The following is a 23,950-nucleotide window of genomic DNA, read 5'->3' as shown; positions in this document are numbered from 1 at the left end:
AGTTTTTAATACTGCTTTGTGTTTTTATGACATGCTTTGGTTATGTAATGGTCCTATAGGTAGTTTTAGTATTCTTACAAAGCTTCGGCCCAAATCTAAAGGCCGTTACGTATAGCCTACCGACGTATCTTTCATTATGTTCTTTTAGAAAGAAATCTTTTTGTAATATTAAAAATTCCTCTGGTCATTATTTCAACGACTTTTGACGTCAGTATTAATTGTTGTTTAAGGTCCTTATATTAGCTCTGGAGTATAAGTAGTAAATGGAAACTCGTTAGGGCCCCGACAGAGGTGTTGGAATGTCTGAAACATCATATTGTGTACGTACAGTTTGTCTAAAGTGTTGTACTAATGAAGTTCTCGTAAAAACACAATCTTCAGGACTGCTGAAATCTTGTCAGAATTGTTTTCTGTGGTTACACAAGTGTCAATTCATCAGAATGAGGAGAATTCACTGTGAGACGCTGAAAACATGGCAGCTATATGATCGCTGTAGTTAAAAACTGGAGGTTTCCATTGTTAACAGGGTACACAGAGCCATACCCAGGAGGTAAACTTCTCTTGACAAGAAATGTATGAACTGTTCATTGATACCAGCTGATGTTACGTAAAACAAACACATTTACATCATATTGGTGCACTTATTTTGGCATCTTGACAATTTCTGGCATTGATACAGCGCCATTGTGTTTTGTCTTGCTGGATGCTTGAGTTCTGCTCTATCTTGTCTCGGCCTTGGATACAGATTGTACCTTAATCATACACACCTGAAGGATTCTGGTACAGGTGTTCTATTGTTTCTATACAGGTAGTTGGTACCTATATTGTGTGCAACATCAGTGATACGGATACCAGCTGTAGTGAAGAATGACAGACTTACACTCGGTCTTGAAATTGAAATCCAGTTATTTTTAGGATCAGCCTTGGTGTTGTTGAGAGGATTATCAGAAACCATTTCAATGTTTCACATTCTGTGTAGAGATTTGAGGCTACAGCAGTTTTTAATGGCTTAAGGTTGTAAATTTTATACATTGATTCAAAGAATGTTCGCTTTTTTGGCTTTACATTGAAACCTTACAACAGTTGAGAATTATTTTGCAGAGAATCTGCTTGCTTTTATCTCTAGCTACTCTAATGCTGTGAAGTTCGGTTTTACAGACATCAACATTTTATGTTTCAAAAATTTGTTTTCCATCTTAAATGCATTGAGCTGTGGAGTGTCTATGGAGATGGAAACTTGTGTGGTACAGGATACCACTATACAATAGAATATAGATGTGTGGGTTATATACACAAAGACAATGGGGAAGAAAACCGTGACAGATTTCTGTAATTAGAGGCTTGTGTTATCATACTGCTACATTCCTCCGTCTGACGTAGGTTACCAAGGGCAGATAATGCCCACCTCACAGCTCCTACAAGTTCCACTACTGTATGTGGAGGATTCCTTTTCACAAGTTTTCATTCCAGTCTCATGATTAACACATCATTTGTGAATGACTACAGTTTCAGCGACATCCGTTTGATGAAAAGGATTCCGGACTAATTTTATCTTTGGTTTTCTCCTTAAATTCTTCTTGTGAAATTATTTAAATTTCTGGGATTTTAGTCATTTTCCCAAATATCCTTAATTATGTTGATATCCACAAACTAATTAAGAACAGAAGATGATAATAACATTGGATTTGAAAAAGAAAATATTCAATATCTAATTTTATTACAGCCTTGAGATGTGAATTTCCTGTCATTAAAGTTATTCGAATCAATGTGAAGTGATTGGTTGAGGAATAACGTTATCAGCTGGTGTAATGAAATCGTACAAGTGGATTTTTTTAACATTACTCAGTAGAGACACAATCTCGATGAAGTGTCATGTTGGATTGGACCATCCTGTCCTATATAGGAATTCAGACACAACCACTTCTCTGTAAATCCAGAATCATAGAGAATGTTTGAACTGATGTTTTTGAAGTGTTTTAAACGGAAACAACAGCAGAAGAGAAATGGCTGTTCTTGCCCATGTGTGGCTACCAAAGCCACATTTCATGCTTTCGGCAGCATGCAAATTGTGGCATCTTGTGACTGTGATCTAGCTTACATTGCCACGAGAAGTACGACCAAAGTCAGCCCAAAAAGTCAGACAATTCATGTTCATTTCAAAGATGAAAAGGTGGGTATTTCATTAAAATGTATTTTAGAAATATTGAAATAGATAATAGTTGAAATTATAAAAAAGACAACATAGAATTTCAACATTATAAGAATGTGGTGTTACCCTTGGTAGGTTAACTTTGAATGGTGTGACATTGTCACAATGTTCTAATGTATTTCTGAATGGTGTGACATTGTCACAATGTTCTAGTGTAAGTCTGAATGGTGTGACATTGTCACAATGTTCTAATGTATTTCTGAATGGTGTGACATTGTCATAATGTTCCAGTGTAAGTCTGAATGGCGTGACATTGTCACAATGTTCTAAGGTTACTGTGAATGGTGTGACATTGTCACAATGTTCTAATGTAAGTCTGAATGGTGTGACATTGTGACAATGTTCCAGTGTAAGTCTAAATGGTGTGACATTGTCATAATGTTCTAGTGTAAGTCTGAATGGTGTGACATTGTCACAATGTTCTAAGGTTACTGTGAATGGTGTGACATTGTCATAATGTTCTAGTGTAAGTCTGAATGGTGTGACATTGTGACAATGTTCCAGTGTAAGTCTAAATGGTGTGACATTGTCACAATGTTCTAATGTATTTCTGAATGGTGTGACATTGTCATAATGTTCCAGTGTAAGTCTGAATGGTGTGACATTGTCCCAATGTTCCAGTATAAGTCTGAATGGTGTGACATTGTCCCAATGTTCCAGTGTAAGTCTGAATGGTGTGACATTGTCACAATGTTCTAGTGTACGTCAATGGTGTGACATTGTCATAATGTTCCAGTGTACGTCAATGGTGTGACATTGTCACAATGTTCTCGTGTAAGTCTGAATGGTGTGACATTGTCACAATGTTCCAGTGTAAGTCTGAATGGTGTGACATTGTCACAATGTTCTAATATATGTCCAACATTGACCAAATGATATCTTATGTGGTCTAGTATTGATGTAACTCGGTATATCATCCTTCGGCTGTCATCAGACACACATTAATGGCATGTGATGTTTGATGGTAAAGTTCAGTTACTCATGAGAAGTATCAAACTTGTGATGAAAGAGGAAACAAAACCTGATGATTGGGAACAGGTCAGCCTGCCAGACAGAATGGTCAGCCTGCCAGACAGAATGGTCAGCCTGCCAGACAGAATGGTCAGCCAATGGTCTCCAATACTTTCTGCCATAAAAAAACAATTTCAGGAAAGTGTTTCTGATTTCGATGGTGAACTAATAGGAGTTTCATATTGCAATAAGATTTTAGCAAAGTAACTTTATATCTCTTACTTATGATAAGTGGAAGACTTATATATATATATATTTCATGTAGTGGTATTGTATTACATGTACTAAAAATGATAGTACAATTGGTTCAATGTAGGCGTTTTGATTGGCCTCACATTCAAAACAAACTAATGTTCATCAGATATCAACTTCAAAATAATACCTCATACATAAGCTGAGAATTATTACCATACCTGGAGACATGCTGATAATGATGACCTATAGCTTTACCTGGTATGCCAAACAACTGCCCTTTTTGTCAAGTCACATGTGTGAAATAGTTACATTTGAATACAGAACTGACCATAAATTGGTATGATCAGAGGTCATGGTGTAGACGTCTGTCATCATCTATATTGACTTAGTTGTAGTGTTTATAAGTGTTACTGTAGTGGAAGGTTTCATTTCTGTTTGAGGTTACAGGACACTGTGATACACATCCTCTCTATGTCTTATCTGGTCACAGGACAAGATTTACCCATTGGTTATTGTCTAATCAAACCTGTGGGCAACTTAACCCATTACCATGGCAACCTAGACACTATGATAACCAAGATTCTGAATTTAACTATGACAACTGAGCTGAGGAAATGAAGGTAATGGATGGTACATGTATATTATTGTATTGTTATGTATGTTCAACAGAAATAGCTGATCTTGTAGTTTGGATCACAGCGTGAAAAGGCCTGTGAAAACATGATGATTCTTTGTTTTTGATTTCTGTGTGACTATTACAAATATAAAGGATCGCCATTATGTCACTATGATCTTGTTTCTGGAAACTCAGAGTAGTGGACTAACCTTCTAACTGGAATGGGGCCTTATGATGGGTAGTGGACTAACCTAACTGGGATGGGGCCTTATGATGGGTTGTGGACTAACCTAACTGTGATGGGGCCTTATGATGGGTATTGGACTAACCTAACTGGGATGGGGCCTTATGATGGGTAGTGGACTAACCTAACTGGGATGGGGTCTTATGATGGGTTGTGGACTAACCTAACTGTGATGGGGCCTTATGATGGGTAATGGACTAACCTAACTGGGATGGGGCCTTATGATGGGTAGTGGACTAACCTAACTGGGATGGGCCTTATGATGGGTTGTGGACTAACCTAACTGGGATGGGGCCTTATGATGGGTAATGGACTAACCTAACTGGGATGGGGCCTTATGATGGGTAGTGGTCTAACCTAACTGGGATGAGGCCTGATGATGGGTTGTGGACTAACCTAACTGTGATGGGGCCTTATGATGGGTTGTGGTCTAACCTTCTAACTGGGATGGGGCCTTATGATGGGTAGTGGACTAACCTAATTGGGATGGGGCCTGATGATGGGTAGTGGACTAACCTTCTAACTGGGGTGAGGCCTGATGATGGGTAGTGGACTAACCTAACTGTGATGGGGCGTTATGATGGGTATAGTGGACTAACCTAATTGGGATGGGGCCTTATGATGGGTAATGGACTAACCTAACTGGGATGGGGCCTTATGATGGGTAGTGGACTAACCTAACTGGGATGGGCCTTATGATGGGTATAGTGGACTAACCTAATTGGGATGGGGCCTTATGATGGGTAGTGGACTAACCTAACTGGGATGGGGCCTTATGATGGGTATAGTGGACTAACCTAACTGTGATGGGGTCTGATGATGGATAATGGACTAACCTAACTGGGATGGGGCCTGATGATGGGTAGTGGACTAACGTAACTGGGATGGGGCCTTATGATGGGTAGTGGTCTAACCTAACTGGGATGGGGCCTTATGATGGGTAGTGGACTAACCTTCTAACTGGGATGGGGCCTTATGATGGGTTGTGGACTAACCTAACTGGGATGAGGCCTTATGATGGGTAGTGGTCTAACCTAACTGGGATGAGGCCTGATGATGGGTTGTGGACCAACCTAACTGGGATGGGGCCTGATGATGGGTAATGGACCAACCTTCTAACTGGGGTGAGGCCTGATGATGGGTAGTGGACTAACCTAACTGGGATGAGGCCTGATGATGGGTAGTGGTCTAACCTAACTGGGATGAGGCCTTATGATGGGTAATGGACTAACCTAACTGGGATGAGGCCTGATGATGGGTAGTGGACTAACCTAACTGGGGTGAGGCCATACAATCTATTATTATACTGAGTCTGTCTGAATGTTTTGATCAGTTTATATGTTGATGGTGTTGAAGGGATTCATGAAGAGTTAAAATTATCTTTTATTCTGTTCTGTTCTCAGTGTGAGTCAGGTTCTGTTTTGAGGCTATACAATGTTTAGGGTTTGATAAGGGGAGACAACTCCTTGTTAATTAATGGTCATGTTTAGTATTCATGAAACGATTCTAGATTAATTTCACTTTTTTATTTGATAGCTATCTTTACAACTACTTCTGAGGGAGACACCCCCATTAATGTTTAGTTTATCTTACAACAGTTTATCCAGGGGAGATAACTCCCCTTCGGAGGCCAATAAATGTTGTATTAATGGGATACTGTTGTTGTTATAGTGCTGGGTCGCCTTACACCAATCACAGATAACACCAGAGTTGGTATGAACTGTCAGGTGGAAGCGTTATCATGTCTTTTATAGAGAAAATGTAGTGTATTTTAATTTAACACTGATACTGTAAGTCCAGGCAGAGAATGAAGCCACCCTTCCCCATTAGACAAATAGATGTAAACTAAGATACCTACATTTATAAGGAACAACTTCGGACCTGATGAGTTCTCTTAAAATATTATAGATTTCAGTGTTTATGACAGGATTTATGATTACAGTCCGAGCTTATGTCTAATAATCACAAAAATGCCTGATAAGTGTGTTGGTACTTGTGGTATGGTATTTATCCCGCCCCGTCCATAATTTGTGGGAGTTTTACTTACCCCGCCCCGTCCTTAATTTGTGGGAGTTTTATAGGATGTATTTGTTATGATAGAATTCTTTGAATAGGAAGCTTTAAACTTTGTAAATTCTTTGAATAACAAGCTAAAAATTTTGTAAAATCTTTTTTCTTTTTTTATCATTAGGAAATTCTTAGCTTAAATGTACTGCATATAGAAACTATAGAAAGTCTTTGCTATCAAAACCCACGCAGATCCAGATCGTTGGAATTCTGTAGATTTTCATATATATCGGCTCCTCTTAAACTCTTGTTTGTTTTGTGATAAGAAGGGAGTCTTTATTTGAATCTTTGCCAAATTGTTGCTGTATTGCATGGAAGTTTTCAATTCTATATGTATCAGGCGTTGTCATGGTTACTGTCAATAATTGTCAGACAACTTGTTTCTCAGACTTGGTGGATCAAAGTCTTATAGATTAGCATATAGACATTAACTGGGTATCTGATTTTGTTTGTTGGGTTCCTGAACAAGTATCATGGACATATTACTATTAATTGTGTAATATCTTATGAGATAGCAATACACATACATCGGTGAGATGGCAATACACATACATTGATTAGATGGCAATACACATACATCGGTGAGATGGCAATACACATACATCGGTGAGATGGCAATACACATACATTGGTTAGATGGCAATACACATACATTGGTGAGATAGCAATACACATACATTGTGAGATGGCAATACACATACATTGTGAGATGAGAATACACATACATCGGTGAGATGGCAATACACATACATTTGTGAGATGGCAATACACATACATTGTGAGATGGCAATACACATACATTGTGAGATGGCAATACACGTACATCGGTGAGATGACAATACACGTACATCGGTGAGATGGCAATACACATATATTGGTGAGATGGCAATACACATACATTGGTGAGATGGCAATACACATATATTGGTGAGATGGCAATTCACATACATCGGTGAGATGGCAATACAGATACATTGTGAGATGACAATACACATACATAGGTGAGAAATATATCATTCTGAATATAAACATTGTATAGGTATCTGTAGTATAAGTTTTTTTTGACAGTTTGAATTTTTTAAAACTGGAAATAAATATATAAAGGTAGCCTCCACTTTGGTACAGACCATATAGAAATCAATAGTATTTCTGTATACCTGAACAAACAAATTAAACGTGTTGTTATTTCATTATCTAACACTTTCACCTTTTTCATGTTGTATCATATTCTGGCTTCAATGTCAGTCACTGTACATCAATGTTAAAGTGTGTGAATGCTCTAACAAAGTTAAGGGTGTATACTGTATATTTTGTGTGAATTCTGACAGACACCAGTGTGAAGTAAAGAATTCTGTGCAGTATATAGAAACACAGCCAGTATACCTGTTACCACAATTAATGCTTGCCATTTGAAAAGATCGAGGTGATTAAAATATTGTAGCAAAGTTTTGGGCAAAGTTTCCAGAATGTGTGATGTAAATAGGATAATTTCAAACAGATCTTCAGTCGAATCAGAGCAGGGAGAGGAGAGCTGTATAAAGAACCAGCTATAAAAACAAATATCAATTACTGGGAATTGAGTAAAATTGGGGGTAAAATTAAACTTGGCAGGAACACCTTGTAAGTGTGGACTGCAGAGAATGTTAATTCACAACGGATGTACTTTATAATAATGTTATACCACATTACTGGGGCACAAGGTAATGCTGCCCTCTTTGTTTTAGTTTTTGTATTTCTTCACAAATGTTCCTTCAAAGTGCTAACATCAGGAGGTGAAACTGTTATTTCCTATCCACGCAGAAGTTCGGTCAGACAAGTATAATAGCTCTCCAGACACTGTGTTTACATGGGATTTTACACTGATATAAGGAGCTAACATGATCAAGTTTACACTGTATTGGTGCTGGATGTCAAGTATCATAGAATTTGATGATTGATGTCCAGAATGTTATAGAATTGTAAGCTGGATATCAAGTGAGTTATAGAATTTGATGCTTGATATCAAGAGTGTTATAGAATTTGATGCTTGATATCATGTGAGTTATAGAATTTGATGCTTGATAGAATTTGATGCTTGATATCATGTGAGTTATAGAATTTGATGCTTGATATCAAGAGTGTTATATAATTTGATGCTTGATATCAAGAGTGTTATAGAATTTGATGCTGGATATTAAGGATGTTATAGAAGTTAATGCTGGATATCAAGTGTTTCATAGAATATGATGCAGACTATCAAGTGTGTTATATAATTTGATGCTGAATATCAATTAAGTGTTATATAATTTGATGCTTGGCATTAAGTATTATAGAATTTAATGCTGGATATCAAGTGCTATATAATTTGATGTCAGATATGAAGAATGTTAGAGAATCTGATGCTTGATATTAAGTATTATAGAATTTAATGCTGGATACCAAGAATGTTATTGAATTCCATGTATGTGGTTGTAATTTGCTATATCTCAACAGTAATAGACAAATTGTAAACCCCTGGTTACCCAGAATTACACTGGGTTATTACATAGTCAAATTGTACACCCCTGGTTACCCAGAATTACACTGGGTTATTACATAGACAAATTGTACACCCCTAGTTACCCAGAATTACACTGGGTTATTACATAGACAAATTGTACACCCCTGGTTATATTATCCAGCATTACACTGGGTTATTACATAGACAGATTGTACACCCCTGGTTACCCAGCATTACACTGGGTTATTACATAGACAGATTGTATACCCCTGGTTACCCAGAATTACACTGGGTTATTACATAGACAGATTGTACACCCCTGGTTACCCAGAATTACACTGGGTTATTACATAGACAGATTGTACACCCCTGGTTACCCAGAATTACACTGGGTTATTACATAGACAAATTGTACACCCCTGGTTACCCAGAATTACACTGGGTTATTACATAGACAGATTGTACACCCCTGGTTACCCAGAATTACACTGGGTTATTACATAGACAGATTGTATACCCCTGGTTACCCAGAATTACACTGGGTTAACATGTACACCTGATGTTAATTACCATGTGGATCCCTTAGAGACCAGTAGTGGCTATCTATACCAGGAAATACTTCTGTAGTTATTGACCTACTGACAGAGGTGTCACCTGTCTGGTAAGGTTAGTGGGACAATAAACAATATAAATGACTGAGTGGAATCTTTTGGGACATTTTCACCTGTAATACAGGTAAGTCTTAATACCTGAGAATCACTAAGTGGGTCAAAGTTTTAAAGACAGAAGCTGCTGCTGTAATAAATCATTGATCATACTTATAATGTTCCACAGGTTTTGTAGGCATTGTCTACAAATTATAATCTATTGAACCAAGGAAACATTTTATAGATAGTTCATAAAGTGCTGCAATGTGAATTGATAACTTTAAAAGAGTTATTGCCCTTTTTCAGACTTTTAGTCTTTGTCCAATCTTTCTTTATGGACTTTATTTCTTAACTTGTAGTTAAGCTTCCTGATGTATCATTAAAGTCATACATTGTTCCACACACCTTGTATGTTTGTTGATATTTGGTAATTACAAGGTAAGATTTGTTTGAGTGGGATGTAAACAGCTACAGTGTGTGTTGGATGAGGTTTGATGGTTTAGCATATACATTTCTGTTGCTTAATTGGATGACAGATTTATGAAGTCAATTCTATGTATTGACATTTATGATTAAGTATACCTTATAACTTTCAGACAAACGTCCAGGATTCAGCCTCTGCAGTGTTGCGGCGGAGAAAGTCCCCATCTCCTCGACCTGAACGTCCAAAGTCTGAAATCAGTGTACGATGGGCAGATCTTGTCGAAACCACAGAAATTTCACCTATCAAGCGACGTGAAGGAAGTCAACGAAATAAACCCCGCCCCAAATCTGACCTGGGTAAGGGATTACAACGATTCCTCACCTTTCTCATGCACTAACATGTCATATTTGGTATATATGGGAAAATGTTATTTATTATCTCAAAGTGTATATGTCTCTTACTATTATACATTTTGGTGTCTATACATAGCTACTCAGTGTTTTATGTATTCACCCATACAACTCTAGCACTGTAAGAGTCTTAGCAAAGGAAAATATGTATAATGACGGAGATAATTTAGTTGAACTTAAATCTGGTCACCAGTGCATGTGTAGATATATATGGCACACTTTAATAATCTAAAGGAAATGCCATTCCTTTCTTATAGACATAAACAGGCGAATCAGTCGCTATATTCCTTCGTTGTCTTGTGTTGTTTCCATGGTAACAGATGTGGTTGCTATGGGTGTTGTTGATATTAGCTGTAGGGATATATTCCTTATTGTACTGTTAAAGTCTACATTGTCCTGTTTCCTGTGTTTATTTTAACAATTTTAGGCGAAAACCAATTTTTTCAGGATATGACACTGAAACTGTAAACAATTTTTTATGTTATATAAAGGAAGTGTTAGTGTTTGGGGATGGATGAGAATTTATTGAAGGAAAAATATTTACATGCATAAACAGTTCTTTTTTACTAACTAACAAAACATTTTAATTATTAAATGGTTTATTGGTTGAAAGTAAGAAATTTTCCTTACACAAATCTGTTAGCTTAGTATAAGACTAGTGCAGAAATAGTTTGATTATTGACATTTTCAGAGGAGAACTTGGAATTGTTTGATGAACTGTATGGGGAGGTACTAGATGACCTCACATCGTCCTGGGAAGGTACGCTCACAGATCTCCCAGCTTTCTCAAGGACGAGTGTTTTACCCCAGAGTGCTGCACACAAATAGTTCTTAATGAAAATTGTACATTTTCTTGATCTTTCAATCTCCTAGATGGAACAACACCCAAAAACTTAATGTTCTGAAATTAATCATTACTCACTTTTGTGATATCACGTTCTGAATGAGATTACAACTTAATTAACATCCGAAATTGTTTAATATATTGAAACGATTTTCCCTAATTTGTTCACGAGTATAATATAGTGTTTTAGTAAACTGTTTAGTTTACCATATATCACTGTTAGAGATCCAGGTCCTGATTGGATCAAACTCTAATCATGAAGTCCTCCATCTCTGATTCAAAATTTGCCGTGCAGCTTGCAGGGTGTGAAACTCTTCTCCCCTCGCCTGGAGATTGAATGCTACGTTGTGTCTGTTGATGTTGTCCACGTGATTGACTCCCTAGTAGCCGATTAATTCCGCATGGTCACACACTTCTGAATCTTGATATTGTGGCAATTTTTAAATTTTATATTTGAAGTTTTATTTTCTCTATTTGTTCGCTATATGTAAATAGAAGTACAAATTTGGTGCATCATGCTATGTGGGTTGTGTTTTTCATTTAATCTTAAAAATTGAAAAAAAGTGATTATTGGTAAGGAGTCTAGATTGGAAGGTTGTACATGTGTAATTGATTATTGAAAAACATTTTTTGCATTTTCTGTAGATTTTTCAAAAGTTGAACTTTCAGTTTGATAGTCAAAGAGAGATAACTCTCTCAAATTTGATCTCCTTAAGCATGTTTGCATGATATTATGATCCAGTTTTGAACCTTGATGAATTACTATTAGATCAATAATCAATATTATGATCCAGTTTGAACCTTGATGAATTACTATAGATCAATAATCAATATTATGATCCAGTTTGAACCTTGATGAATTACTATTAGATCAATATTCTTGGTATTTATTGGCCAGCCAGTCAGTACAGCTGTACCAGTTAGTCTTAACTTCAGTAAGGGGTCTTTGCTTGTCTAATTCACAACTCTACTTGAATGATAGTTCGATCAAACTATACCTGTATTTGCCAATTCTCACCTTTTAGGAGAAAAAATTCTGGTACTTGAGAAAGCAGCTTAAAATATGGATGTTGTTATAATTAGTTTGTCAGGAAGGACAGGTGAATTTACTTTTCTGCATCAAATGTTGCACTTTTAAAATTGTCTCCATGAAAATAAAAAATAAATAAATAAAAAATTAGCAAGTACAAATGTCTTTCAATGAGCTATTTTATTTACCTGTACAAGCAAGGGGAGATAATTTACAGGTATAAACTAAACTAGGTAAGGCAGCAGGCAGTCAGGATGGTATTTACACGCTGACAGTTATATATACATGGTAAGCATTATATACTGTATGAGATGATCACCTCACTTAGGACAGTAGAGATACATATAGTATGTACAATATCAGGCATAGACAGAGGGAATCATGTTAGTGTAATGTTTATATTTCAGTGGAATTGTTGATAGACATCATGGAGGGCAGTATAATGTACAGAACACTATGGGCTTTTGAGCCTTTTCATAACTAAAGGGAAAGTTTTCAGATTTACATATTTTGAAGTGATCTTTTCCTTGATACTTGATGTAAGCTATTGAAGATATTATGTGCCTGGCATGTCAAATACCGAACTCTATCAAGTGGGTAAGTATGTGTACGGCAGATAACCATCACATTTGTTACCTTACAACAAACCATACTTTCAGTCCAAAATTTAGCTTCAATAAAGCAAATGGGGTCTTTCAGGATACCTGTATATGTAGTATGATACTTATTTTGATAACTGATATGGCATCTCTAGTTTCAATTTAATTTAAATTATGAAGTATGGAGCGTGTTAAGTATGGAGCATGTGAAGTATGGAGCATGTGAAGTATGGAGTGTGTGAGGAAATCTTACATTTGATCTTTGAATACAGACTGGTTCAGTTTAATATATCCTATGCTTATTCCGTAATGATATATGCTACAAGATTATGACAGGTATCACCTTCAAAAGAAAGAGTTCCACTCAAGGAAACCATTCAGACTTTGTCAATGATATGACATAAGTATGCAAAAATTGGCAAGAAATTCAGACTAGTTCGAAACTACTTACTTAATATGCTCAAATTTCAGCACATAAAAAAAAATAAAATCTGTGTGTTTACCCTATAAAGTCTATTTTTGTCAGTGTTAAGATAACCATATTTACCGTAGAGACTTATACTCTGGACCATGATATATATAGTGCTGGCTATATAAGGGGGAATGTAGTATGATATATATAGTGCTATATAAGGGGCACATTCCTGGCTCACCAGGGCCTGGTGTGTTATAGGGGCGGAGCTGACCCCTTTATTGTTTGTTATTTACAGCTACTGGACAAACACTGACCATGTCCATCATTAGAGTGTATGTTTATTTATATCAAGGAGGAAGTATAACTAGTATGGACAGTCCTGTTATGTTACTACTGGGATGTACTCTACGTTACTTCACATGTTTCCTCATTCACATTTTTTAGTGAATGTTCCAATTTGAATTAGCTGGAATTTTTCCTGATTACACCATGGACTTTATGTTCCAAAGATAACAGAGGTTTCTGAGACCTTTCTCTGTATGTATGGAAGGGGATAAAGTTAAATATGTTTGCTGCATGTTGATGAAAGAAGCTCAACCTACAATTATGTACCCAAGGATGAAGGAAGACTATATGTTTGTGTAAAGTGTAGCATCTGGATTAAAAGAACATTTTTTGTGTGTGATTGAACATGGCGGCAGGATAATGATGCAATGGACAGTGTTGTTATAAAACTATTGATGGATTTATACATAAACCCAAAGTAAGATAGGGCATTGATAACACATACTAAAGGCATGTTGGCTTTGATCCTTCGTAAGTACATCATGTATGATAATCATGTTCTAATTACAATTTGTCAGTTTATTTCAGTTTTTTTTATGCATGTAAAATTTGGTACAAGTTATCCAATGGTTTTAATTTGCTTCGTTAAGTTGCCTGGCTTATTGTGACTATTGTTTTGTTTTTAACTGGAATGGAGACAGAATCAAATCTCATGCTAAAGAAATCTGACAGTGTAGTGTAAATAAACCTGTAGTTATTGGTGTGTAAATAAACCTGTAGTTATTGGTGTGTAAATAAACCTGTAGTTATTGGTGTGTAAATAAACCTGTAGTTATTGGTGTGTAAATAAACCTGTAGTTATTGGTGTGTGCTGGTTTATGTAAATATGAATGCCACAGTGGTTCTCTAATGTGTTAGATATAGCTGTCCTCTGATCAGGTGATGGATCATCGCCCCACCTCCTCTGTCTGTAAAGTATTGTTAACTTTATGTGTAATTTAACACAATCATTATACACCAGGTTCTGGGTTGTCTCCCCTTATTTGTTTTTTGTTTTTTTTTCATGATGCATATAAGTTTTATTGCTGTTAATTGTAAATCATTTTATGAAAAATAGTTAAGAAAATTACAACAAGTTTGTGTTATTTTGAGAAACCATCCAGATGAGTAAATAAACTTTACCTGGTAGGTATATACCCCGGAGAATATCATTACATACTCAGTCTTTTAAACAGGGATCCAGACTCAGTACATATTTGTTAACTAAATGATTTGACTTACCAAACAAGGTTGGAGAAGTGAACTAGACTGGAAAGTGTCGTCTGATTTAGACTTGACAATTTTTTGTAGAGGTGATTATGTGTGTTACATGTGTTTCTGTGTAAAGTGGGTATATATACATGTGGTAAAACTTCACTTTTTCAGGAAAATATATGTTAATCATTCAAAAAGGATAATCTAGGAATTCATTTCAGTTTAAATCAGAGACCCGTGTCCACAAAGATAATTGCTTGAATATGGAGAGAAACTTGTAACTTGTACCCGATATAGTTAGGAAATTGCATGTTACCTCCTGTTTTTAAAGTTATAAGATTCATGAGAAAATTTGTTATTTTCTAACTGTAGGGAAAATAATCATTGCATTATCATTACTGAAAAGGCATTTAATGCTGAAGTTACAGATATAAAAAAGATTACTGAAATTGAGATCCTGTTCTTTATGTATTATAAACATAAATGCGTAAATACATTGTAAAGATTGATTGAAAATTTCTATAATACAGTGTATATCTTTTTATTGAGATGAATACTTGTTTGACAGGTGGAAGTTCCCTTAAGTCAGACATGAAGCCCTTTGGGAGCCAGACGAGTCTACTGCCCTATAACTCCCTTCAGAGTCTAGACTCCCTACGACTGAGGCATGAAGCAATGGACCAAAAGCCAAGCAAGAGAAGGGTAAGTCTGTTTAACCCTGGAGCCCCATGACTAGTAAGTCTGTTTAACCCTGGAGCCACACAACTAGTAAGTCTGTGTAACCCTGGAGCCACACAACTAGTAAGTCTGTGTAACCCTGGAGCCCCACAACTAGTAAGTCTGTGTAACCCTGGAGCCACACAACTAGTAAGTCTGTGTAACCCTGGAGCCACACAACTAGTAAGTCTGTGTAACCCTGGAGCCCCACAACTAGTAAGTCTGTGTTACCCTGGAGCCACACAACTAGTAAGTCTGTGTAACCCTGGAGCCACACAACTAGTAAGTCTGTGTTACCCTGGAGCCACACAACTAGTAAGTCTGTGTTACCCTGGAGCCACACAACTAGTAAGTCTGTGTAACCCTGGAGCCACACAACTAGTAAGTCTGTGTTACCCTGGAGCCACACAACTAGTAAGTCTGTGTAACCCTGGAGCCACACGGACAGTAAGTCTGTGTAACCCTGGAGCCACACAACTAGTAAGTCTGTGTAACCCTGGAGCCACACGGACAGTAAGTCTGTGTAACCCTGGAGCCACACAACTAGTAAGTCTGTGTTACCCTGGAGCCACACAACTAGTAAGTCTGTGTAACCCTGGAGCCCCACAACTAGTAAGTCTGTGTTACCCTGGAGCCACACGGACAGTAAGTCTGTGTAACCCTGGAGCCACACAACTAGTAAGTCTGTGTAACCCTGGAGCCCCACAACTAGTAAGTCTGTGTTACCCTGGAGCCACACAACTAGTAAGTCTGTGTAACCCTGGAGCCACTTGACTACAGGGTCTGAGTTACCTTGGAGCCACACAGATTGGCTGTTTACTACGATTTGGGTTTGATACCTAGGAGATGTATTGGAATAGTGATATCTTATCACAACCTCTGTTTTATCTATTTCTGGTGCTTTAGATGTAGAATATTCAACAGTTTTCAATAGTTTATCACAATGTCTTTTTAGCTTGAAATTATCCCTTTCAATTCTAAATTTATTCACATCATTGTTTTAAATATTATGTAAGGAGTCATTTTAATCAAGAAGAATGAGAAAGAATGATATGGAGGCTTATAGAACCAACATCATGATGAGTAAAGGGAGATAACTCCTCTCTTACTGTTTAACAAGGCAGAAAATGGAATAAGTAGTAATAGGGTTGAAATAGTGTGAAATAATAAGGCTAGGTGTGTTAGTGAGGGCAATACATGTAGATGATGTGGATACTGTAGAAAAATGTAAGTTTTCTTACTATTCTAATTCACTATAACTATTACTAATTCATTCTATGAATTATATAACCCCTCTTTATCACACACACCTGTATCCAAATCACATCTGTACTATATATACAATCACAGGGGCTTGACACATTCCTATGACCCAGAAATATAATTCCAGGGTTATTATCTACTTCAGGGTCTGACCCCCAGATCACTTATAATTTAAGTGATCTGAAGGTCAGAATGTGGGCTTTGATAAATAGTGATCTTGGAATTTTACCCTGGGGTTAGATAGGTTCATTATATGGGATGTGAAGATTTCACCTTGGGGTTAAATATGTGTCAAGCCCCTGTGTATAAAAGCTTTGTTGGATTATACTCAAGCTAACAGGAATGTAAGTTGAGTATTGGAATAACTGCACAATATAATACAGTAAGATGTACAGTCAATACTGACTTTGTGTGACATTTTACTTCTGTGAAGCTAACTCCCAACAATGTACATAACAAAGGACATTGTCTATCTATACTAGTGGTAGGTATAAAGTGATTGTTTATCATTTCTAAAGAAAATATCTCCAGAAAGCTGAACTCCGCACAAAACACTAGTAAATACCAGGATTCTATATAGACATCAAAGACAGACGTGACCTGTTTAGGATAAAGGAATCCAGTGGAACAAAGGAGTTCCATTCTGTATATAATTAGTATAATTATATCAAATCTCAGAAAAGGAAGGGAATCAAGGCCTTTATATTGAGGTTTAGTGTAGAGTACATGGGTAAATTAATGACATACACATATGTAAGGTTAAATTACACATATATAAGGTTTAGTATACAGTACATGGGTAGATTAATGGCATACACATATGTATAAGGTTTAGTATACAGTACCTGGGTAAACTAATGACATACACATATGTAAGGTTTAGTGTAGAGTACATGGGTAAACTAATGACATACACATATGTAAGGTTTAGTGTAGAGTACATGGGTAAACTAATGACATACACATATGTAAGGTTTAGTGTAGAGTACATGGGTAAATTAATGACATACACATATGTAAGGTTTAGTGTAGAGTACATGGGTAAATTAATGGCATACCCATATGTAAGTTTTGTACAGTACATGGGTAAACTAATGACATACACATATGTAAGGTTTAGTGCATGTAGAGTACATGGGTAAATTAATGGCATACACATATGTAAGTTTTGTACAGTACATGGGTAAATAAATGGCATATACATGTAAGGTTTAGTGTACAGTACATGGGTAAATTAATGACATACCCATATGTAAGTTTTGTACAGTACATGGGTAAATTAATGGCATACCCATATGTAAGTTTTGTACAGTACATGGGTAAATCAATGGCATACACATATGTAAGGTTTAGTGTAGAGTACATGGGTAAATTAATGACATACACATATGTAAGGTTTAGTGTACAGTACATGGGTAAATTAATGACATACACATATGTAAGTTTTGTACAGTACATGGGTAAATCAATGGCATATACATGTAAGGTTTAGTGTAATTAATGGCATACACATACGTAAATATTGAGGTTATATTGAACAGGAGTTTGAAAGACATAATGAGATTTTGACTGTAGAAGGAGATGGAGGGGGGGGGGGGGGGGGGGGGGGGGTGTATTATATTGAGGTTTGACACACGATCTACATATGTATATAAAAATGTACATACATTTGTATACTGTGATATGTGTACATGCCATATGTTTAGTCTAGATTGGGTGAATTATTACATAAGTGATGACCTTTGTATAAATATAACTTCAAAGCAAAGCTCAATTATGTTTAGTACTCTGTCAGTTAGACATTTAAATTCTCTCTGTTCTTGTTAAGTTCAGCTTACAGAAGACCTAAAGATGTAGGACCAAAACAATACCTGTTTTCCAGATGTTGTCCTAAACCAAGTGTAACAGTTGGTATTATAATCAATATGTAGCATTATATCATCAGATAGATCTAAAAAAAATCTGTTGATTAATTTATATATTTGAAATCAACTATTCAGCAGGTAGAATTGATAATGTTAGGAGGTTAAACTTGTGTATCGACTCAGACATCCCCTGTATGTGTGTAGTACAGTGACTATGAGATCCCCCTGTATGTGTGTAATACAGTGACTATGAGATCCCCCTGTATGTGTGTAGTACAGTGACTATGAGATCCCCCTGTATGTGTGTAGTACAGTGACTATGAGATCCCCCTGTATATGTGTAGTACAGTGACTATGAGATCCCCCTGTATGTGTGTAGTACAGTGACTATGAGATCCCCCTGTATGTGTGTAGTACAGTGACTATGAGATCCCCCTGTATGTGTGTAATAGTGACTATGAGATCCCCCTGTATGTGTGTAGTACAGTGACTATGAGATCCCCATGTATGTGTGTAGTACAGTGACTATGAGATCCCCCTGTATGTGTGTAGTACAGTGACTATGAGATCCCCCTGTATGTGTGTAGTAGTGACTATGAGATCCCCCTGTATGTGTGTAGTACAGTGACTATGAGATCCCCCTGTATGTGTGTAGTACAGTGACTATGAGATCCCCCTGTATGTGTGTAGTACAGTGACTATGAGATCCCCCTGTATGTGTGTAGTACAGTGACTTTGAGATCCCCCTGTATGTGTGTAGTACAGTGACTATGAGATCCCCCTGTATGTGGGTAGTACAGTGACTATGAGATCCCCCTGTATGTGTGTAGTACAGTGACTTTGAGATCCCCCTGTATGTGTGTAGTACAGTGACTATGAGATCCCCCTGTATGTGTGTAGTACAGTGACTATGAGATCCCCCTGTATGTGTGTAGTACAGTGACTTTGAGATCCCCCTGTATGTGTGTAGTACAGTGACTATGAGATCCCCCTGTATGTGGGTAGTACAGTGACTATGAGATCCCCCTGTATGTGTGTAGTACAGTGACTATGAGATCCCCCTGTATGTGTGTAGTACAGTGACTATGAGATCCCCCTGTATGTGTGTAGTACAGTGACTATGAGATCCCCCTGTATGTATGTAGTACAGTGACTATGAGATCCCCCTGTATGTGTGTAGTACAGTGACTATGAGATCCCCCTGTATGTGTATAGTACAGTGACTATGAGATCCCCCTGTATGTGTGTAGTACAGTGACTATGACATCCCCTGTATGTGTGTAGTACAGTGACTATGAGATCCCCCTGTATGTGTGTGGTACAGTGACTATGAGATCCCCCTGTATGTGTGTAGTACAGTGACTGAGATCCCCCTGTATGTGTGTAGTACAGTGACTATGAGATCCCCCTGTATGTGTGTAATACAGTGACTATGAGATCCCCCTGTATGTGTGTGGTACAGTGACTATGAGATCCCCCTGTATCTGTGTAGTAGTGACTATGAGATCCCCCTGTATCTGTGTAGTACAGTGACTATGAGATCCCCCTGTATGTGTGTAGTACAGTGACTATGAGATCCCCCTGTATGTGTGTAGTACAGTGACTATGAGATCCCCCTGTATGTGTGTAGTACAGTGACTATGAGATCCCCCTGTATGTGTGTAGTACAGTGACTATGAGATCCCCCTGTATGTTTGTAGTACAGTGACTTTGAGATCCCCCTGTATGTGTGTAGTACAGTGACTATGATATCCCCCTGTATGTGTGTAGTACAGTGACTATGAGATCCCCCTGTATGTGTGTAGTACAGTGACTATGATATCCCCCTGTATGTGTGTAGTACAGTGACTATGAGATCCCCCTGTATGTGTGTAGTACAGTGACTATGAGATCCCCCTGTATGTGTGTAGTAGTGACTATGAGATCCCCCTGTATGTGTGTAGTACAGTGACTATGAGATCCCCCTGTATGTGTGTAGTACAGTGACTATGAGATCCCCCTGTATCTGTGTAGTACAGTGACTATGACATCCCCCTGTATGTGTGTAGTACAGTGACTATGAGAGCCCCCTGTATGTGTGTAGTACAGTGACTATGAGATCCCCCTGTATGTGTGTAGTACAGTGACTATGAGATCCCCCTGTATGTGTGTAGTACAGTGACTATGAGATCCCCCTGTATGTGTGTAGTACAGTGACTATGAGATCCCCCTGTATGTGTGTAGTACAGTTTGACTATGAGATCCCCCTGTATGTGTGTAGTCCAGTGACTATGAGATCCCCCTGTATGTGTGTAGTACAGTGACTATGAGATCCCCCTGTATATGTGTAGTACAGTGACTATGAGATCCCCCTGTATGTGTGTAGTACAGTGACTATGAGATCCCCCTGTATGTGTGTAGTACAGTGACTATGAGATCCCCCTGTATATGTGTAGTACAGTGACTATGAGATCTTCCTGTATCTGTGTAGTACAGTGACTATGAGATCCCCCTGTATGTGTGTAGTACAGTGACTATGAGATCCCCCTGTATGTGTGTAGTACAGTGACTATGAGATCCCCCTGTTTGTGTGTAGTAGTCTCTATGAGAGGCCCTGAAGGAGTGAGTTGTATTCAGGTTTTAGAGGTGATTACCAGAGCAGGTTTTAGAGAGATTACTGTGACTGTTGATGATAGTACAGATAGTGTATAGCCCACTCACTGAGCCACAGGGGAAAAACAACACAGTTTTGATCTAAGGAAGATTTTTTGTCCTGCTATGCTGCTACAACAAAGCCTGGAGCTACCTGTAGCACTCAAAGTGACAACGGTTTCCAGTTCTGTGAATGGTGTTACAAGACTTGTCCTTGATGTTCAGTGGATATTTAAAACAGGCTATTTTTCCTTGGTGGAGTAGCCTCACTTGGTGCATAAGATTGTATAGGAAACTAGAGTGAGGATGAACTTCCGACTACAGTAACTTAGAAGGATAGAGACTTACCCCCTGATGTACAAAGCCTTATGTGTACTCATGCCTCTTAAAAATATGTTTGTTAGAACATTTAAATTGTAGATGATCCCGCGCCAGGACATTACAAACGGGGTCAAGTGTAGCTGTTGATTTTAGTTTTAGGACAATAACTACAGTAGCTGTTCATATGTGTAGGTGTGAATTGATACGCTTTGGTGACGTCTGTAGATCACCTGTGTAATTGTTATTGTCGGTGCTCGTCTACACAAGGTAAAGTTGTCTGGTACTCAGCCATAATCATCGCTGGGACATTTCTCTAGTCATCGGTACAGTTGACAAAATTAGCTGACTGGCTAATATAGCGTAACAAAGTTACCTGTGTGTAGTTATAACGGTTGTACAGATTACCTGTATATTCTTTGTGATATGAGTGAAGATATTAGCTGTTGAAGGACAGTGTTGGATATATGGAATGCACTGTGGTGCAGTTTATGGTGACATAGATTGTGAGGATTTTAACAAAATACACGACAGTGTATGATTGTTACCACATTAACTTACATGTCTTGACAGCATAAAGATGTTATTTTGACCTGGATGTTCATACCAAAGTTCTGTGGAAACATTTAATCCTGAATCTTGGATGTTTATTGGAAAATCTTTGGAGATATTTGGACTTTTGGCCAAATGTTTTGTTGATAAACTTGCCTGGTTTAGGCCCCGATAACTTATGTGGGGTCGACAGTGAAGTTAGGATGCGTGGATTGAGTGTCATGGAACCTCCACTTAGTCGCAATGGGACATCCACCCGATCTCTCTGCAATCTCGGTTCTAACGGGACAATATCCGTGGAGTCCATACCGGAACTTGTACAATTTCGTAATTCAATGTCTGCCACTGCGAAAGCTAACAGATATAGATTGGTAAGAAATCTGTGATGATGATAGCAATAATTGTGACCGATGGCCATTTTTTGTTGTAATTAGAGGATAACTGTCTATATTCATTTATCTGTTCAGGGTACCTGGAGTTTGATTAACCTGGAGATCTGGAGATAATTGTTTTGCATAAAGAGAGAAAATTTTGATTTAATATGTTAACTCTAACTTACAGGAATTTTTTTTATTTGCATCCTCTACGGTAGCTTTTCCCTCTGAGAGGTGAAAATAGAGGAAATTACGAAATTTCCTTTTCAGTAATTTCTATGTCCAACCATCAGTGAGAATTTCCCTTTTACAGTTATTGGATGTACGAGATTGATATATCATCCATAAGAACATTGCACCAGTTGACACACAGGAAGTATATAATTTGAACTGTTTACATTTGAAGGCCATCAAAGGTCAAATTGGAAACCTGAAAATGGTATCAATCTTTTCATTCATACCTTCATATGAGTCAACAGTATCTCATTTGGAAATATTCAGTTTCCATGTGTGATATGCAGGGCGTGTTAGATGTGTTGATAATGACAAGTGGTTCTATAGACAAGTCCCTTGTTCTCATTTTGATGATGTGACTTCACCCGAATTTTACTTAGATATGTACGACAGGTGTTGTTGATGAAGCAGAGATTTGTACGACAGGTGTTGTTGATGAAGCAGAGATTTGTACGACAGGTGTTGTTGATGAAGCAGAGATTTGTACGACAGGTGTTGTTGATGAAGCAGAGATTTGTACGACAGGTGTTGTTGATGAAGCAGAGATTTGTACGACAGGTGTCGTTGATGAAGCAGAGATTTGTATGACAGGTGTTGATAATGAAGCAGAGATTTGTATGACAGGTGTTGTTGATGAAGCAGAGATTTGTACGACAGGTGTTGTTGATGAAGCAGAGATTTGAACGACAGGTGTTGTTGATGAAGCAGAGATTTGTATGACAGGTGTTGTTGATGAAGCAGAGCTTTGTATGACAAGTGTTGTTGATGAAGCAGAGATTTGTACGACAGGTGTTGTTGATGAAGCAGAGATTTGTACGACAGGTGTTGATAATGAAGCAGAGATTTGTACGACAGGTGTTGTTGATGAAGCTTTACTTAGATTTGTACGACAGGTGTTGTTGATGAAGCAGAGATTTGTACGACAGGTGTTGATGATGAAGCTTTACTTAGATTTGTACGGCAGGTGTTGTTGATGAAGCAGAGATTTGTATGACAGGTGTTGTTGATGAAGCAGAGATTTGTATGACAGGTGTTGTTGATGAAGCAGAGATTTGTATGACAGGTGTTGTTGATGAAGCTTTACTTAGATTTGTACGACAGGTGTTGATGATGAAGCAGAGATTTGTATGACAGGTGTTGTTGATGAAGCAGAGATTTGTACGACAGGTGTTGTTGATGAAGCTTTACTTAGATTTGTATGACAGGTGTTGTTGATGAAGCTTTACTTAGATTTGTATGACAGGTGTTGATGATGAAGCAGAGATTT

At 37.6% G+C, this 23,950-nt stretch overlaps 1 protein-coding gene across 5 annotated transcripts in view; it reads left to right on the top strand.

Moving 5' to 3' along the window:
- Window positions 1-23,950, top strand: part of LOC117342707 — a 145,550-nt gene that overhangs the window by 96,371 nt on the left and 25,229 nt on the right. For 4 of the 5 annotated variants that reach the window (XM_033904921.1, XM_033904924.1, XM_033904925.1 and 1 more), the window contains exons 3-5: window positions 10,065-10,248; window positions 10,994-11,062; window positions 15,298-15,431. In XM_033904921.1, the coding sequence (XP_033760812.1) occupies window positions 10,065-10,248; window positions 10,994-11,062; window positions 15,298-15,431 (387 nt within the window). The remainder of the gene's footprint in view (window positions 1-10,064; window positions 10,249-10,993; window positions 11,063-15,297; window positions 15,432-23,950) is intronic. The other variant, XM_033904922.1, reaches the window with a different exon arrangement.

The sequence above is a fragment of the Pecten maximus genome, chromosome 14 (genome assembly GCF_902652985.1).
Source record: "Pecten maximus chromosome 14, xPecMax1.1, whole genome shotgun sequence".
In the NCBI taxonomy this organism is placed as follows: domain Eukaryota; kingdom Metazoa; phylum Mollusca; class Bivalvia; order Pectinida; family Pectinidae; genus Pecten; species Pecten maximus.
This window is presented reverse-complemented; position numbering and strand designations above follow the sequence as displayed.